The sequence below is a fragment of the Neovison vison genome, chromosome 3 (assembly GCF_020171115.1).
Source record: "Neovison vison isolate M4711 chromosome 3, ASM_NN_V1, whole genome shotgun sequence".
Lineage (NCBI taxonomy): Eukaryota > Metazoa > Chordata > Mammalia > Carnivora > Mustelidae > Neogale > Neogale vison.
In genome coordinates, this window is record NC_058093.1 from 88,283,566 (window position 1) to 88,304,213 (window position 20,648).

General features: G+C 37.7%; 1 protein-coding gene across 6 annotated transcripts in view; it reads right to left on the reverse strand.

Annotated features, from left to right (window-relative positions):
* Positions 1-20,648, reverse strand: part of KYNU (kynureninase) — a 217,425-nt gene that overhangs the window by 74,574 nt on the left and 122,203 nt on the right. For all 6 annotated transcript variants that reach the window (XM_044242548.1, XM_044242551.1, XM_044242549.1 and 3 more), the window contains one exon: positions 9,048-9,168. In XM_044242548.1, coding sequence (XP_044098483.1) covers positions 9,048-9,168 — 121 coding nt within the window. The remainder of the gene's footprint in view (positions 1-9,047; positions 9,169-20,648) is intronic.

Genomic DNA, 20,648 nt, shown 5'->3' on the forward strand with positions numbered 1-20,648 from the left:
CATGCTTCTTTAGAACCAAAAGTAATACTTGAGGACTCTATCTTTTTAACTTGTCATTGCTTAATTTCTCTAATTTCCTTTTTGTTGGAGGGTAACAGAAACTGACTATTTCTTTATTTTTCTTTATCTCTATTTTAGAACCTAAGATGTTATTTTTTTTCTTCTTTATTTTGAAAATTAAGACTCTTTGAACATTATACTTGTATACCTGTAGCACACAGTAATATCTAGAGTAAAACATGGCTACTATTCTTTGAGGCTAGAAATTAAAATGCTTATAAATTCAGTTTTTAAATATAGTTATAATCTGTACACCAAATCAAAGTGTATAAAATGTGACTGTATTTGTGATGACATTTTAAGCAGACAAATAAACTTGTCAATAATCAAAGCCAACATTACATCTTTACCTATTTTCTGGCAATTTCATCTACCATCTTCTAGCTCAATTTTATTATTCTAGTAAGTATGTTGGCAGGCATAAATGGCAAAACACAGAATAGGTAAGAGAATTTCCATTCTCAAGAAGTTTTCATTAAATGAGGAAGGAAATACATTTGAAATATGGAAGAAGAAACAAAGAATCAAGGTGGGAGGGACTAAACGTGTGGGGGCACACTTGTGGCAGGAAGCCCAGAATTAATTCTTAATTCCCAGAAGCTGGAGAAAGGAATGAGCCTGTATTTTCTGCATAGTGCAAACTGTGCTTTAATCTATACTCTGAAATTCAGTAAGCTGGCAGGAGTGAGTGGTAAACTTGCTCTTAGAGGTGAAGGGTAGCAGAATGTCACCCCAAAATATGTTGCTGTGGTAGACTGATTATCTTGAGTTATAGGCACTTGAAAAACAGCAAGTGCAGTGAGAGGGTCTCTCTGAACTCCCCTATCTGCTTGAAGAGAGATTTTTCAAAAGGAACTCAGTAGCCATAAAATCACCGCTCCAGGAGTTTCATCAACCAGGGAAGATTGAGTCTTGTCACAGGAGAAGAGACCAGAAGTCAACACCACACTCAGACTGGCTTTGTCACAACCTATCCTATCTTTTATCTACTCTTCTAAGGGCTCTGTCACCTTTCCTAAAAATCACATGTTCTCCCCTAAGTGGCCTACATCCTCCTCTTCTTTCCTTATTCAGATAGGATTTAAGCCTGAATTCTAAGTCATCATTGGGAGGGTGGGCGGGGGTCCCTTCTCCCCCATGTTTTGTCTCCCATGTGTGCAAGGACTATGCATCCTAATAACGTGTGCATTTTTTCTCCTGCTGCTAAGCTGTCTTTTATTACAAGGGTCTCAGCTAAGAACTCAGAAGGGTCTGGTCTGGGGAAAATAATTTTCTCTCCCCAAGAGAGTAGTGGGGTAATAGGACGAATGGAGCCCTGTTTTTAGCCTTTGTTGATTTTCATGATGTGAATATCCCATGTGGTCCATTTCCTGGCATTAACTAAAATCCTCAATATTTAATGACTGGCTTTCATTGCTGGTCTGAGCCAATTCCAGGTCACCACTGGTTATGAGACTACATGTATTATAAGCTAATAAAGCCTGTAAAAATAAAAGTAAAGGGGTGGCAATATGTACCTGAAAGGATGAATGTGAAAAATAAGTAAGATAACATGTAAAAGAGATTGGCCCATAGCAGCCCTTTCTGACTTTGCCCTACTGTAAATCTACAGCATGGGCATGTGGGGTACAATGCAATTTTTAAACTAATATTTTGATTACCGTATAAACTGAGATGAAGGAAAAGGACTTTCTCTGTGAATAAGCAGCGACTTTAAGAACTAAGGAGGAAGAGAAGGGCAATTGCCAGTGATTATTATTCATATTATTATTAGATAGCCTGCAGCTTGCCTCTTTCTTGACTTCCAATATAAATGCTAAAGACAAAAATCATTATCATTAAATGGTAGTTAAAGGCAGATCCTTGGATCCTTTTTTATTTTAATCACACAGAGCTCCTGGCCTTGCTGATAGCACAATACATCTTATTACATTTAGGTAGTAAAATTCTATGTTCTGCCTCAGAGAATTTATGTCTCAGACTAGCAGGCCACCTACTTCTCACTCTGGTAGACACCATGGTAATAATCTTTAAGAGTATGTTTCTTCCTGCAATTCTGGCATCTCCCCCCACCTTTAAAATATCACACACACACACACACACACACACACACAGTCTGCTTCTTTCCTTTTTGTCAGTCTACTAAGCCTAGGGTAGTGAAATGTATTTAGGAAGTTGTTACCCCAATAAACTTCAACTCAATTGGCCTGTCTTTATAAAGGCTTGATGTAGATGACAGAGCAGTTTTAAACATAGGTATCAGAGTTAAGAAAGATTACATTGCTCTCATTCACAACTGCCCAACATACTTGCAACGTAGTTGCAAACTTCTTTTCCAGTGCTGCAAAGGAAAAGAGCCTGGCAGACAGTTCCCTCATGGCTGTGGCATTAATCATTCCCCCAAGTGGGGTGTCCTCTGAGATGTCTAGGGAGGGCTATCTGCTCACGAAATTAGATTTCAGGATGTAAAATCAAATGAGGAAGTTAATAGAGGATCCTCTTTGAAAGAGGACTCTGCTTTAACCATCCTACAAAATAAGTAGTAGCCAGGCTTTTAAAAGCTTTTTCCTCCTCGCTCTCCCCCACCCCACTCGGCCATAAGGAAACAAATAAGACATCACAGGATCCTTAAGACCACCACTTTTTTTTTTTAATCTGTGACCCAATTGGTGATTAGCCACCTACATCTTCCTACATCTTGAGATGTAGGAAAATCTTTGTTTAACATGTCATACTTTCTTATTCATACCGAAGGGTGGTGCAGCAAAATTTGCCTCTTTAGCATAAAGATTATCTTGAGCTGAAGGCATCTGAAAAACAGTGCATATAGGGATAAGTTTCCTCAGAACTCCCCCATCTGCCTAAAGACGGGTCCTCCAAAGGAGCTCAACTACCATCAATCCCCCCTTCAGCAATTTCGTCAACCACAGAAGATTGACTCCTGTCCCCAGAGAGGAGCCCAGAGTCGAGACCACACCCAGAAGATTTTGTCACAAACCATCACATCTTCGAAGTGCCTTTCATCCTTTCTAAAAATCATTTATTCTCCTTTTAAAGTGGCCTATATCCTCCTCCCCTACCCCTATCAAGATGACATGTAATTTCTCAAATCTCATGTATTTCTTTTTTTTTTTTTGGTAATCACTCCCCCCCCAGGAAGCCCTTGTACTCATAATATTAATAATTAATAAGCAGTAATTATTAATTCCTGTTAATCTATGTCTTGTCAGTTTATTTTATAGGTCAGTTGTTGAATTGGGGGGGTAGAGGGAGCATTTTTTCTCCCCAGAATACATTCTTTTTTTTTAAAGATTCTATTTATTTATTTGACAGAGAGAGATCACAAGTAGGCAGAGAGGCAGGCAGAGAGAGAGGGAGAAGCAGGCTCCCCACTGAGCAGAGAGCCCGATGTGGGGCTCGATCCCAGGATCCTGGGATCATGACCTGAGCCGAAAGCAGAGGCTTTAACCCACTGAGCCACCCAGGTGCCTGAATACACTTTTTTTTTTTTTTTTTAAAGAAAAACATGAACTGAACGAGACGGCGGTGTCTCAAGAGCCTAAGAGCACGCCTGCCCCCACACACACTGCCATCCAAGTCAATCACTGCCCACTAATGGCACAGTTTGTTCCTAACATGTAATTCAGTGGGCTATTTTCTTATTAAGTAAGCCTACCTAAAGTCACATAGGGCTTAGAAACATCCCTATAAAGACACAACTGGGTCAAGTTTTTGCTCCTATCAAAAGAAAGTAAACCATTTATCAAATAGATAAGACAATGCAGAAGACCTAAAATATTGTAGTTGTATCTTAGGGACATGATATACGTTTCTCAACTTACAATGTGCTCTTCAGAATGGAGGTATCTTCCTCTTTTAGCCCATCTTTCCCACTGTGATTATTAGTCCATGTTACTTTTCTTTAAATAATCTGGACCACTAATAAATCCATAGTATATAAATATGTAGTATTAAATGTTCTAAAAAAATTCTGTCAAACTCACAGACCCCTATTAATGCTATTTCTTACTGTTATAACCTCATTTGGCTGGTAATTAACTATTATATATCAAATGAGTCAAATCACCATGATATTTTTCTATTTCAGAATGTCAAAAAATTGAAATATTGTTATTGCACAAATTTAATTCTTTCAAGTGAAGCAATCTACTTAAGAAACCACACAGTTGCAAGATAACAATAATAAGCATTTAAAAACCCACAACAGTGCTTTATTTTCATTGCTCTGTCTTAAATAAGTTAAAAAGGTTTAGAAGAAATCATTAAGCACCAAAAATATTTCTAGTATGCCTCTGTTCTTGACTTTCCTCTAGCATATGCGATCAAAGTTGCTAGCTGTATGAATTATAAAATCAGGCTACCCTATGGTCAGTAACAGTTTATTTTGTAGATAGATAGGTAGTATGGCTATGATAGGACATAAAAGATAGAGACAAGGACATTAACAGCCGTGAGCCAAGTGGTAGATCTTGCCTTACATGGCTTGGATGGCCAGTCAGACTTGTTATCGATATCCCAGAAAAATATCTCACTTAGTCAAAGCATACTCTGATTTTTATGTTACTGTCAAGATTATAAATTTCTAATTTTTTTCCTGTTAAGCAATTAACTTCAGTTTGCATTAGTGTATTTATTAACTGTGTAGCTCTATTTGACTCAGTCCTTCTCAAAATCTTCCACTGGTCAAGAAGAGAGAAAGGAGGCACTGGCCTGATTTGGTTATCAGCTAAGAGGTAGGGCAAACATGGGACTGGAGAAGGGAAAGAGGACAGATAATCAGGAACACTCACCACAATAATGGGAGGCCCTGGATCTAGAAGCAAACCAAACATGTGAGAGGACATTTAGCACAAAAACAAAAGCAATATTCAGAAAGGGAAGTCAAGGGAACAACAGCCCTTCCACGGTGGCAAGATTATTACTTTAAACTAAAAGCATGTGAACAGCCAGCGGCCTAAGAAAGAAACACTCCTTGACTTAAGGAGACTCTTCTGAAAATACAGCTGCCATTAGCCCACTCACAGATGGAAAGTGACTCAACACCAGGAGGTGCAAATTCAGATGCCACCCATCTCCCTCTTGGGGAGCTTCCAGCCAGGAAAGATACGCCCATTATTATCAGAATGAAAAGGCCCAATAGAACTTTCTATACTTCCTACTGAAGCCCTAAAACTGCTCCCTTTGGTTAAACTGGTATATAAATCCTTACCCTTAGTGATTGAGTGAATCATTTTTTTGTAGAGTACTTCTGCATGCCCATGAAAGAAACTTGGGTTAGCTATCTCTTATCGATGAATCCACAGGCCCTCAACGAATAGGGTGTAAACTGATAAGAGGAAGTTTTCCTCCCAAAAGAACCTTAGCTGGAAAAGGCCAGAGAAAAAATTTAAGCTAACAATTTAGGACCAAAGAAATAATGAATAAACACTTTTGAGATCAAAGATGGACAGTGGGATAGAACCCCATGATTCTGACCTTGCCCCTCAAACACCACTGACATCAACAGGGAGACAGGGGGTATGACACTGACTGGGCCCACCACCACTGAAAGCAAGAAGACTAAATAAAACCAAGCAAAGATAAAATAAAACTAACTAGAAGCTCTCTGATCTTTTTCTCAGAATCTTTTAAATGTAGTTTACACTGCCTGAAGCATTAATATGAACCTCTTTACTGAATCATCTGTCTAATGAAAAATCAGTAGAAGGCATTAAGATTCTCTAATTTTCTATTGTCACAAGGTAAAATGTAAAATTGGAAGTTAACAACAATAGAAGGGTGTTATGACAGAGAGGCACTCTCCTGGAATATAACTTTAAAGTCTCAAAAATAATCAACCGGTCTAATAAACCAAGGTAATCACAAAGAGATGAATAAGATAGCAGGGCATCTTTTTTAAATGCCTAAAGGATAAAAATGCACAACCTTGCTGAATGAATATCCAAAAGGCAAGGACACACTCTAAAGTTCAAATTCAATCTAATTCTCTGCTCTCTTTTATATTAAGGCCAAAAATGAATATTAACCATTTTTATTAAGTATGACCCTCATTTTTTAAACACTAAAACCTGCTAGTGCAAAATGCTTCCAAATGTGGTGATATTTATTTTTCAATTTATGCATACAAGTTATGCAGATACAGTTATAACAGGCTTAATAAATTATATAAACCTCTATGATTTTTGCATTGAGGTACAAATTTATATCTTAACCACTGAAATTAAGAACTTTGCAGTGTAATCTAATGCCTGTGGTAGTAATCATTAGCACAGTCAGTGTAAAATAAACCTTAAAAGAGGTACTGTTTCCAATATGAAAGACCAGAGGCATGAAAACTGAAGAATTAGAAGACATTTGGAGTTTGAATAAGAGCCAAATGTCTTGTTCAGAGTTCTTATCTGATTTAGTTTCATTTTCCTGCATTCATTTTTTTCTGACCTTCGGGTTTGGCTTCCTCCTTGTGTCTATTTTCAGATTTTAATATTCAGGACATATTTTTAAACTATTTCTACTCATTTTTAGTATTTTTTTCTTTTTTTAAAAATTCAAGCAAAATGGTCATATAGAGTTCACCTGTTTCAGGTGCACACTATAGTGATGCAACAGTTCTATGCATTACTCTGTACTCACCATGCAGTGTACTCTTAATCCCCTTCACCTTTTTGCCCATCCCCTACCACCTCCCCTCTGGTAGCCATCAGTGTGTTGTTCTCTTTAGTTGAGTCTTTTTTTTTTTTTGGCCTCCTTTTTTTCTCTTTGTCCATTTGTTTTGTTTCTTAAGTTCCAGAAATGAGTGGAATCATGGTACTTAACTTCCTCTGACTGACTTATTTCACTTAGCATTACACTATCTAGATTCATCCATGCTGTTGCAGATGGCAAGATTCCATTCTTTTTTATGGCTGAGTAATACATGTGCATATATATACATACACCCCACATCTTCCCTATTGATCTGTGGATGGACACGTGGGTTGGTTCTGTATCTTGGCTATTGTACAACATGCTTCAATAAACACAGATGTGCATATACCTTTTCGAATTAGTGCTTTTGTTTTGTCTGGGCAAGTATCCAGGAGTGGAACTGCTAGATCACATGGTAGCTCTATTTTTAATTTCTTGAGGAATGTACATACTGTTTTCCACAGAAGCTGCATCAGTTTGCATTCCCAACATCAGTTACACAGTGGTCCTTTCTCTCCACATTCTTGCCAACATTTGGTATTTCTTGTGTTTTTTATTTTAGCCATTCTGATAGGTATGAGGTAATCTCTCACTGTGGTTTTGGTGTGCGTTTCCCTGATGATTACGGATGTTGAGCACGCTTTCATGTGTCTTATTTTTAATATTTTAAATAAAATAATTAATTTTTAATAGTTAAAAGTTTTTCTTAAATATTTCTAGTTCCAGCTTTATTAGTAACTACTGAGGAATGATAAAAGCACATAAAATTAAGTTATTTTCCTAAAGGGATTTATAATATAGTTGAGAATATGAAGCTAATGAAAACAGATACCTCTCAACTGCCTATCCCCCAGCAGTGATTATTAATGCAATGGGCAGCTGGGGAGAGACTATCAGCAGGGTTGAAAAGGTTGGGATTAGGGACGGTCTGCAGGCATACAGAAAAGCAGGGAATGTGGGGAGTTTCTTAGGCGGAAGAGTAAAAGTGAACAGAAATGATGGAGGAAAAAAAAGGATTGAATATTTCAGATTCTTGCGTGGTTGGAGCAAACCTGTTTAGCTAAGCTCAAATGGAGCAACTTCTCAATAAGCACATTCAGTTTGGGGAGGACAGGTGATACCTTCTGCTCCACTAATCTTTTTCTCCTCCTCAACTATTTTAATTTTCTTATTTATAAAAATTGGTGTCATGAAGTTTAGCAAGAACAACTCATGAAAACATCGAATTAAATTCTAAATCTTAACTCCTTTATTAGTCACTAAATAAAATATAATGATTATGTATGATTTAGATGTATCAATTTGGGGGAGGGACCTATTTTTTCTAATACTTTGAAAGTTTTACTTTTTTTTTTTTTTTCAAAGATTTTATTTATTTATTTGACAGAGAGAGATCACAAGTAGGCAGAGAGGCAGGCAGAGAGAGTGGGGGAAGCAGGCTCCCTGCTGAGCAGAGAGCCTGATGCGGGGCTCGATCCCAGGACCCTGGGATCATGACCTGGGCTGAAGGCAGAAGCTTTAACCCACTGAGCCACCCAGGCGCCCCGAAAGTTTTACTTTTGAATCTGTCACTAACTTATGTCATCAATAAAATGAGAACACACTGAATGACATGACTCCTAAGATTTCTCTACGTCCTAAACTTCTAGGAGCTACTGTACTCCTCTCCAAATAACAGGCAACCTAGTGTGATTTTTAGTTATTAATGATTTGAAGGGATACATGCAAACTGTTTATAGCCGCATTTATCAACAGTAGCCATTTGGGAAAGAGCCTAAATGTCCATCGACTGATGAATGGATAAAGAAGATGTGATGTGTGTGTGTGTGTGTGTGTGTGTGTATTATACAATGGAATATTACCCAGCCATCAAAAGGAATGAAATCTTGCCATTTGAAATGATGTGGATGGAACTAAAGAGTATTATGCTAAGCGAAATAATCAGAGAAATACCATATAATTTCATTCATATGTGGAATTTAAGAAACAAAACAAATGGACATCGGAGGAAAAAAAGAGAAGCAAACCAAGAAACAGACAACTACAGAGAACAAACTGAGGGTTGTTGGAGGGGAAGTGGGTGGGGGATGGGATAACATGGTGATGGGGATTAGGGAGGGCAATTTTTGTGACAAGCACTGGGTGCTGATGAACCACTAAATTCTACACCAGAAACCAATATTGCACAGCACATTAACTGGAATTAAAATAAAAATTTGGAGGAAAAAAAAATAAAGTTCTTGTATGAGATGTCAAATGATAGATTTTGAAATAATACTTACATTTTGGCCCACTTATCTAGTTCTTCTTCCAGATATGTTTTAACCATTTTTGGCTGAAGGCCAAGAGAATTTCCCAAGAAATAGATGGCGTTTTCATCTTTATTCACTAAAGATAAATCAACTGAAACAGAAAGAAATGAAAAAAGTGCTTATTCAATTAATTAACCTCTTTCATTTGGCATTGCTAATCCAGTACAAATAATTAATATAACTAACACCAATAAGGATAATAAATAACTTATAATTCCTCCCAAGGATAACATCAAGTTTTCAGAAAAATAATCTTTCACATTTATATTTTAAAATTTTTATTTACAAAGAGTTTTGTTGAGATCTCTTACTTTTTGTGTGCCAAGAGGAAATCTAAATTAGCAACTATTCCTAATCACAAACAAACGAAGGTAACAGAAAAAAGTTAGAAAACGGAATTTTTATAGAAAGTGTATCATCAGCCCATCTAGTCATACCAGAAAGTTATCAGAGTCTAGGCACATTCTAAACCTCTGTAATAAATGGTGTTGTAGATTAGGCAAATAAAAAAATATCTACATGAGTATTTATATATCTGAAGTAGATATATTGGATTTATACATTTTTTTTCACTCTGTATCTCTATGCACATAATATTAATATATATACAGGTAGATTGTTCTCTGTATCTACGTCTTATTCAAAGAAATCAGAATTTTGGTGATTTGTCTATCTTACAACTCTCTGTTGACAACAATAAATGCAGTTTTATTAGCAAACCGATCCATGTTTGAAGACGAAACATGTTCCGTGCGTGTCAGCCCCATCAATGACCCAGCATGAGGAGTCAATCACCCAGACTCTGCTCCTATTGTCTTGTCTTTTTCCTTCACTGCTCATGACTTTTACAGACAAATACATAGAGGGCTGCTTATATTTTGAAAGTCATTTTTAAAGTATGTTCAGTATGAAAGAAAAGCAGAATTGTAAACTAAATTACCTTGTCCCTTGCCACTACATTCCTCTAACTTGGTTAAGTTGTTTGTTTAAAAAGTCTCAAAGCCCATCAAATGGTATTACGTGAGAATTCAATTGGCATTATGTAATGTGACAGAACAGAGTAACCAGAAAATGTATTTTATAAACTCCGCAGGAATAAAGAGATCGCTTACCACTCTCCACCTTAGTCCCACTGGATCTGTGTAACATGAAAGATTAAGTAGCCCCGGCTTGTCTCATGCCAGAAAAATGGTTAAGTTAAGTTATTAAAAACTGTTCTTGGCAGTGTTGGGGGTGCAGGGTTGCACACACTAAACCAAAATATAGCACCTTGACATACTGCGTATTTTAAGCTGAGTATTTGAGAAACTGCATGTGTAAGAAAGACTTTCCCACCATGCCCTAAGCAGGTCATAAAACCCTCATGTGAGAGGTGTCCTCCCTACACCACGTCTTCATCTCCAAGACACGGAGAGGAAGGCAAGAAAATAGGCCTTAACTGTTTCCCCCAGTTTACTACACTCAGTTCATGTCCTCTGTTACCTTGTCACATTTTTCCCATTAATGTCAACTCTTCATCAAACCTAGCATTAAACATTCAGGTTTAATTGCTTCTTTGGGTCTTCATTTCCTTTTGAAGTCTCCCCTCTCACGTAAAACTCGTATTTTAAAATAAAAATTATATGCTTTTATCTTGCTAATGTGTATTTTGTTACAGACTTTTGGCCTAGCACTCAGAAAGGTAGAGGACAAAGTTTTCCTTTTTCCCTAGAGCCGAGTAGCGTGTTAACAGAAAACAAGGGAGAGGCCTCCAAGGGTTGGAGGAAAAGCATGGGAACCAAGTTAATGCAACTGCTTTCCATAGGACTGAGAGAATCAAAGAATATATCCTCTCCAGCTGGCTCCACTGAAGATCCCAGGCCTGCCAAAAGAGGCTTTGCAGGTGTGTTTGGGGACCACGTAAGAGACTGGTGGGAAGGAGAGGCGGCTCCTGGGGAAGCCACCCGCCCTCTACTGGCCATAGAGGCTCGGGTAAGGGGGACCAAAAGAGTTCATCTTTACCTCACAAACCTCATCCTTGGGTACCAACACACCTCCAAATATTTGCAGACCCCTAGGAAGAGAGACGGCAAATCCCTAAATAAAGGAATGAGGATTTTCCATCCAATCTGGTAGGTGTCTAATTTGATTCCATTCTTTAAAAATGCAAAACTATACAATTTGTATACCTCCAGTGTGGGACTGCAAATTAAACTCATTGTATATTTTAACTGATGTCACATGACTCAAATTTGAACTAAGTTTTTTAAATAAGTATAGTAACCCAGGCCATTAGGAAGATATTAATGTCTTTTTAACTGCACCAAATCAAAGATCCTCCTTCTCCTAGTGATCTCTCATTCCTCCTAACTCTAAGAAACATTGGGAACTAGTTTATTTTACTGTTCGATTCTGTAGAATAAATTATGAATTCACCTGCCCTTCAAACAAGTTTTACTTAAGACACATTCCTCTACCTGTGCGCTATCTCCTATAGGTCCTAGACTTGTAGGTAGCGCTCTCTGTCCCTCTCTCTCAGAACTGCAGTAATGGTTTGTTTTCTTGGGAGGAAATGGAGCCAACTCCCCACTGAGCAGGGATCCTGATGCCAGGCTCAGTCCCAGGACCCCGGGATCTTGATCTGAGCAGAAGGCAGACGCTTAACTGACTGAGCCACCTAGGCACCCCAGAACATTCTGTCTTTTGACAACTTCTTTAAAGCATATTGAGGATTTGATGTTCTGCCAAAATACGTATTTTAGTAATGATGGCATTCATAGTTCTCTTAAGTAGGAGTTGCCAATTTGCACATAATCTTTTGAAATTTCTCGATATTCCTTTTGGTTTTCTCTCTTACTTCAGTGGCCTTTTCACAAAGGACTTTAGGAGCTTACTGTACTCTCTCCCTTTTCAAAATAAATTTTGTTTTATACACATGTCATTTTGGTGGGTCCCAAATTCTGGTTAAGTCGTAATGCCTCAGGACTGTAACTCCCCACCCACCAAATTCTATTCTTTTAGAGTCTCTGTTTCTTTTTTTCAGGAAGATCTTTCTCCCATTAGAGTAGGCTCCATCCCGTTTTAGGGATGAAAATGTTAAGTGTCTCAGTGCCTTCCTCTTGATCCACACTGTCCTAGTCTACTACTCTGAGAATCAAAACACTGAGAGGTATCATGACTGATGTCCCCTGTGATTTTTGTGTCCAGACCAGATCATTTGCTACATATGCTCATTTTGTCCCCTTGTAGGCCGTATCCCTAAGCGGCGACCTTTTCTAGTCAGGGCAAGGCAAGCTTTTTCTGTAAAGAGCCAGAAAGTAAATACACGTGGGCCATACAATCTGTTCCAATGACCCATTCCTGTCACTAAAACATAAAAATATATACACAAATAAATGTGACTGTCCTCTCACAGAATGTTATTACAAAAAAATGTTTTCTGATCGTGGTTTGAATGGTCATTCTCCAAATTCTAGCACAGATTGGGCATGTTGAAAGAGCGTATGATGAATTTCCATTACAGTCAAGTCTCCATCTTCTGTAAATACCCTTTGACCCAGAAACATCTGCTTCCTGTTGAGACACAGAAACTGAAGGGACCCCATAGAAAAAGCCATTTTTTTTTCCTCTTGCTCCAGCTTGTTATTGCTAGGACCTGCATCCCCATCCCACTCTACACATGCCTTGCAACGCAAATAGCACAGGTCCTTGTTAAAGGACCAAGACATAATGCTAACTTTGGAGTCTTCAAGCACAATAGTTAACATTAATGTTCTCCAAGACCACAGACTCCAAACACCTTGACACCAAGAACCCTGACTTCAGGGAATGAGTGCCTTATGAAAAGGACACCTGGACCCTGTCTGTCCTTTTTCTATTTCTTGGATGCTTAAGTTCACATGCACCAGACCACAATACCCAATAAAAATCCCAGACTCAAAGCAAAAACAAGACTCATGCTCTTTTCCTTCCTGAGTCTCCAGAATGTGCTGTCCACATTTCTCTCATGTATTACGTATCTTCAGTAAACTCTTTTACTTCCTGTTAGCTCATGTTTGATTTCCATCCTGCAAGAAGTCAAGACCCTCTTGGCTAGTCCCTTTCTTGGGGTCCTCCAACAGACCTGCATGGATCACTGTTACAAATCCTTTGTATCAGTTTGCTAGGGTTTCTGTAACAATATCCCAGAAACTGAATGGTTTAACAATAGAAATGTATTATCTCCATAGTGCTGGAAACTAGAATTCCAAATCTAGATGTTGGCAATTTGCCCATCTGAAGGCTATGAGGGGTGGGTCCTAGGTTTCTCAACGTGACATGTCAATGCCTCCGTTCATGTCCACACATGTTCTCCACACATGATATCTGTATACCTTTCTGTCTGTCTCTTTAGTTCTGTCTTACATAGTTCACATCCTATTAGGGCTCACCATAATGACCTCAGTTAACCTTGAGTAAGGGACAGGTGGGGTAAGGTTGGGAGAAACAGATAGGGGGCTATGAGTCAGGCTCACAAAAATCCCAAAAATGTGGAAGTGGGGGAAACCAGAAATAGGGAACAAACTAGCCCTAGGCCTGTGAGGTCTTTTTTTTTTTTTTTTTTTTTTATGATTATCACCTGGGACCAACAAAGAATAACCAGACTCCCTAGGAGGTAAGCCATAGAAGGCAGTATCACTAGTCTTTGTTCAATGGTGATAGCAAAAGATTATGTTAAAAGGATTCTATTTATTTATTTGACAGAGAGAGACACAGCAGAGATGGAACACAAGCAGGGGGCATGGGGGAGGGAGAAGGGGCTCAATCCCTGGACCTCGGGATCATGACCTGAGCCAAAGGTAGACACCCAATGGCTGAGCCGTCCAGGTGCCCCACATTAAAAGGATTTAAGTTCACTGGTTAGCTTTCTACAAAAGACCAACCCTAAAGCCCCTCAAGGCGACCCTGCTGGGATCCCTCTCACTCTTGAGAGCTTTTTCTGTGTCTTTACTCAATAAACATCTATGGCTTTAGCCAGCTTTACCCACTCTCCTTTGTCCACAAGATTCACTCTTGGAGTCCGTCAGACCAGAACCTAGCTCTCCCGCTTCCCACGACAAAAGACTCCATTCTCCAAACGGGGTCACATTTTGTGGTACTAAGTGTTAGAACGTCAACATATTCTCTTTTAGGAGACACAGTTCAACTCATGACATCCTCCTTAAAGGTACATCTGGTTAAAACAGGCCTCACTCACCTCTCACCTCAGTCAGGCATTAAATCAACCGTGATGGTCATTTGTCTGAAAGCCTCCTTTCTTCTTAAAGGTTGCTGTACTAGAGCTCATGATTCTGGAAATCACTTGATTGCATCTGAGTAACATTTTACAGCAGCAAAAATGTCCATCACTCTAGACCTTATGTTCTTACTTTTTTAGTTTATTTATATGTTCTAAGATGAACCCAGGAACAGTTTCATTTTTGCTTCTTAAATATAAATCAAAAGTTCAACATCACTTTGGATTTCAAGTTTCTCCCATCCTCAGCTCAGGGCTGATCTAATTTAAAAAGTTTGAAACAGGACGCCTGGGTGGCTCAGTGGGTTAAGCTACTGCCTTTGGCTCAGGTCATGATCTCAGGGTTCTGGGATCGAGCCCCGCATCGGGCTCCCTGCTCAGCAGGAAGCCTGCTTCCTCCTCTCTCTCTCTGCCTGTCTCTCTGCCTATTTGTGATCTCGCTCTGTCAAATAAATAAATAAATAATATTTAAAAAAAATATAAAAAAAAAAGTTTGAAACAATACGTCGTATTGTGTGATTTTTTTTTTTTTTTCCTTTGTTCCTCATTGCTGTTACCTTCAATCCCTCCAGTGGAATGAGGGAAAAAAAAAAAAAAAGACTCAGGGAAACATTAACCTGGCTTCAGTGCTTTTATATTATTAGCAGCTCTTTCTCTTAGAACATACTTTTTGTGGGTCCTTTACAAATTCTTTCTCACTGGAGTCCTGTGCACTCTAGCTAATAACTTTGATCCTACCCGCTACCACTACCTCCCACCTCTTGATGTCATGTGTCAAGATTTCTTTCTGCCAATGTTACCATAAATCCTTTCCCAGGTAGGGTCTTCTTGAAGTGATTTAAACTCCGCTACTTTTCAGTAGGGCTCACTTAACTGAAAAGAAATATGCCCCCTTATTATAGTAATTGATGGTATGTTAATGAAGCTACTTTAAAATTTGAGTTTTAACTATTCTAAAGTCTTCAGTAAAGTTGCCTTCCACAAATAAATATACTTTGCATGTTTGGAGCATCCAATTAATGCTATCAAATTTGGCCAAATATTAATCCAAATGCAAATACATTGTTGGATACCAGTACCAGCTGTTTTCTTTTAAAGAGATAAGCTTTATTTATTTTAAAATTATGCATATGTGAGTATAATACATTTTAAACTAGTTGTGATAATCTACTCATGAAATGACAGTTTAAAACATAGATATATAAAAATAGATACTCGTGATCTTTTATGTACTAGTTTATCATAACAGGAGCTTTATAAAAATATAATGCCTAGGCTTGATTCAGAGACTCCAATTTCACTGGTCTGGTCTGGGACCTAGATAGATCCTTTTAAAATCTTTCCAAATAATTCCATATATTGCCACATTTCAGAAGACCTGGCACAAGCCCCCTTATTAAAAACAAAACCAAACCAAAACTGAAATTTCTTAAATTTAACTGCGTTACTGAAGGTCACAGAAAATACCTTAGTTTTAACTTAATATAGCAACTGGTTATTATAATTTACAATTTAATTATACCGTTTAAGGTATTTTAAGACTCAGGAATAAAACACATGTGGAATCATTCAAAAGCAAGGATAGCAGAGTAATTATAAAGTAATTCTATTTTTTTCCTTATTATATACAAAGAGAAAAAACCTAGATGTAATCCTCTAGTTTGACTGAAATACAAAGGTAAATCCCAAGAATTTTAAAAATGACTTATTTATATAAAGAGTATTTTCTAAAATCCACTATTTGTTTTTTATTTTTCTTTATTTTTTTAAAGATTTAATTTTATTTGAGAGAGAGACAGCAGGAGAAGGGGAGAGATCCAGACTCAGAGAAGAGGAAGAAGCAGACTCTCTGTTGAGCAAGGATCCCATTTTGAGGCTCGATCTCAGGACCCTGAGATCACAATCTGAGCCAAAAGTAGACACTTGACTGACTGAGCCACCCAGATGCCCCTCTTTTTAAAGATTATTTGAGAGAAAGAGCACTCATGCACAAGCAGGCAAGAGAGGCTGAGGGAGACAGACTAGCAGACTCTCCACTTAGTAGGGAACCCCACCTGGGGCTGGATCCCAGGACCCTGAGATCATTATTTGAGCCGAAGGCAGATGCTTGATAAACTGAACCACCCAGGCACCCCTCTAAAATAAATATGTTGTGAGAAGGAAGTCAACTATTAATTTTTGTTAAGTTTATTAATTAATTAAGTTTTGCTTATAAGGTAGCTGTGTATATCTTTCTTATGCATGCCAAGGGGGTACTATGTGCACATAAACCAACATTAAATGGGAGTGTCGATATGTGAAACAAATCTAAGTATTTCCTTTCAGGCGCCACCTAGGTGGCCCAGTTGGTTAAGTGGTTAAGTGTCTGCCGTTGGCTCAAGTCATGATCTCAGGTCCTGGGACCCAGCCCCATATCAGGCTCCCAGCTCAGTGGGGAATCCATTTCTTTATTCCTTCCCCTGCTTGTACTCCCTCTCCTTCACTCTCAAATAGATAAGTAAAATATTTACAAATAAATAAATAAATAAATATTTCCTTTCAGTATTGCAAATTCCTTTATTATTATTCTATATAATTTTTATCAGATTATCATATATTTATTCATTAGAATAAGATAAGTTTGCTAACATATTCACCTTTAACTTAAAAAAAATTCCTTCTTATTTAAATATATTACTTTTAATTGATGTTTTTCTTTTAAACAAGAAAATTCCACATCCTGCCTGTTTCACTTCAGAAGTAGCTAAAATTTTAACATACTATTACTGTCTACTTGATTTGTTTATTATTTTAAAAAAGAAATTTTGTTCTCGGGGCGCCTGGGTGGCTCAGTGGGTTAAAGCCTCTGCCTTCGGCTCAGGTCATGATCCCTCGGTCCTGGAATCGGGCCCCCACATAGGGCTTTCTGCTCAGCAGGGACCCTGCTTCCTCCCCTCTCTCTGCCTGCCTCTCTGCCTACTTGTGATCTCTGTCTGTCAAATAAATAAATAAATATTTAAAAAAAAAAGAAAAAGAAATTTTGTTCTCAAATTTAAATTAAAGAAGAAAGGAAAAATTTTAAGCAGATTCTCCTTGAAGATATATAATGTTTTTACAGATTGGTGAACATGAAATTGTTGATGATTGTATTATAATCAGTAATGGAAAGCATAGAAATTCAAATTGTGTTTGTTCATGTTTTGATTATTTGGAACTCTGGTAATGCCAAGAAGATTTTAATCAGATAATATGAATTTATTGAATAAAAACTGTCTAATTATAAAGTTGTCTCAATCTAAATACTTGAGGTACTATTATGGTGGCTTTTGGTTGTGTTATTCTTGTTGGCAATACTGAACTGAATCCTGGCAATTTGGAATACTGGTTAACTGGGATTGATGTTTAAGTCTATAAATCTGAGACAGTAGTCCTCTGAGGAACTAGGTCAAAATTTTATAAATAAACAAATAATCTCTAGGGGCACCTAGGTGGTTTCAGTGGGTCTTGATTTTGACTCACGGTCTTGGGATCAAGCCCTGCATTGGTTTTTGTGCTTAGCATGGAGTCTGCCTGAGATTCTCTCCCTCTGCCCTTCCCTCTAATCATGCACATGCTCCCTCTTAGTCTCTTTCTCTCAAATAAAGAAATAAATCTTTAAAAAATAAACAAACAAAATCTCCAGATGCAAACCAATGGGAGCCAAGACTTAATCACTTTTATTATATGATACACAGAGTACTGCATTTCAAATTTCCCAAGACCAGTTCTTGTTCTGGTCATCAGAATGAAAAACTAGTGTGCTAGCATGGGTGGCTCAGTGGGTTAGGCCGCTGCCTTCGGCTCGGGTCATGGTCTTGGGGTCCTGGGATCGAGTCCCGCATCGGGCTCTCTGCTTAGCGGGGAGCCTGCTTCCTCCTCTCTCTCTGCCTGCCTCTCTGCCTACTTGTGATCTCTCTCTGTCAAATAAATAAATAAAATCTTTAAAAAAAAAAAATAAAAAATAAAAATAAAAAAATAAAAAAAAGAAAAGTTTTAAAATAAATGTTCTTTCTTTTAAGTATAGTTTATATGTTTTTTTTCTTGAGCCACAGAAAAACAGTAATTGCCTTCTACACTACTTAGAGAAATCTAAGAACCAATATGGCTTGGAGTACATTCTGACACACTAAACGCAACTAAAATGAACTGAGTAGAATTTTAGAATCTGAGGAGTTTGAAAAATAAATGATAGTAAGTATACCAGGCAGAAGAAAACCAGCATTTGAAAAACCACCAAACTGGCATTGAGTTGCTTGTATTTTCCTTCTACTTCTTAGGAAGCTCCCAGGGCTTATTTTCAAAGAGGGCCAGAAACTCCAAACCATGGGGTGAGTGTGAGCCCTAAGAACTCTAAGAGAAGCCCACTATCCCTATTTCTGGTCAGAGTTGTAGAGAGAATCACTAAGGGGCTGAGAGAGAGTGTGAGAGAGAAATCTTGTTGGTGTTTCCTTTACTCTTTCATTTTTCTGTTCTTATTCATGGTCACCACTAGTCAACCCTGTGACAGTGGTGGCAGTTATAGTGACAGTGGCTGCACAGGCACCCCAATCATGGAGACTGGAAACCCTTTTCTCTAGCCAGAGGAAGAATGGCTCTAAGAATATTGGATTAACTCCAGTTGTTTGGTTCTCTCTGTCCTCTTGCTTCTGGGCACCAAAGACAAGCATAGTCATAGGGAGTGCACTAAAAAAAAAAAAAAAAAAAAACACAAAAAAAGTAAATGAAAGTCTCAGTTTTTTAGCCAGAGGAAAATGAAGATGGGTCCCTAGGAGCAGGGAATTGTTAGGTCTACTGAGAGCTTAAGAAAATGATCATATAAAGTTGTATATGAACTTCTGAGCTTACCCCTGCCGGAATGGATCTAACTCTAACAGTATTACTAACAAAATTGTCAGAACTGACCCTAGATCCTAAATTGGTGATTGTCATACACACAGGACAGATCCAAGTAACACTGGAATCACCATCCACAGAAGGGTTCTGGGTAGATTGCTTGATAAAGCAAACCGAAGGAAACAAGAAATATCAACATTCATGATACTATTTAAAAAGACAAAGACTTATAAGATGCAAAAATGTCTAGAATCTAAATTTATTCAACATAAGAACCAGAGCAATCTAAATCTATCTTAATAGAAAAGAAAATCAATGGACATCAATCCCAAAACAACAGAGATATTAGAATTATCGAAGACTATAAGGTAGCTATTGTAATTATAATCCAAGATGTAAGGAAAGACACTTTGAAGTGAATATAAACCATTTAAAACAAACAAACAAACAAACAAACTGAAAGATAGTTTCAGTTTGTTTGTTTTAAATGGAGGACAAGGGGAAATGGACAGGAGAAGGGAGTTGAGGGAAATTGGAAGGGGAGGTGAACCATGGGAGACTATAGACTCTGAAAAACAATCTGAGGGTTTTGAAGGGGTGGGGGGGTGGGAGGTTGGGGGAACCAGGTGGTGGGTATTAGAGAGGCATGGATTGCATGGAGCACTGGGTGTGGTGCAAAAACAATGAATACTGTTATGCTGAAAAAAATAAATAAATTATAAAAAAAAGATAGTTTCAGCAGAGAAGTAAAGTATTTTAAAAAGAAATAAACTGAAACTTCAGAACTACAAAATACAATAAATGAAAATGAGAAATTCCAAAGGAAAGACACCTGAGCAAATGGCAATGACAAAGGAAAGAGTCAATGAACTTATAGTCAAGTCAATAGAAATTACCCAATTTATACATCAGGAAAAAAAAAAAAAGAAATTTAAGAAAATGAACACTGTCTCAAGGATATTTAAGCCAATACCCAAGGATATACTTGTATTATTAGGACATTGTAAGGAATGGAAGAAAGAATGAGATGTAAAAAAAAAAAAAAAAAAATGTTTTAGGAAATAATGGTTGAAAACGCCTTGAACTGGTCCAAAGTGAAAATGTATACACTTAAAAATCTCAGTGAACTCCAAGGAGGATAAACTCAAATAAATGCATGCCCAGACACATTATAATCAAATTGCTGAGAATTAAAGACTAAGAAAAAGTCTTTAAAGAAGCCAAAGAAAAATAGCCCTTTGCTTATTGGGGACCAATAATTCTAATGACTAGGAGTTTCTCATCAAATACCATGGAGGACATAAATAAATAAAATCTTTAAAAATCAAAAACAAACAAACACTATGAAGGACAAAAACCAATGGAACAAAATGTTTAGGTGACTGAAAGAGAGGCATCTGGGTGGCTCAGTCAGTCAAGTGTTCGGACTCTTGATTTTGGCTCAGGTCATAATCTCAGGGTTGTTA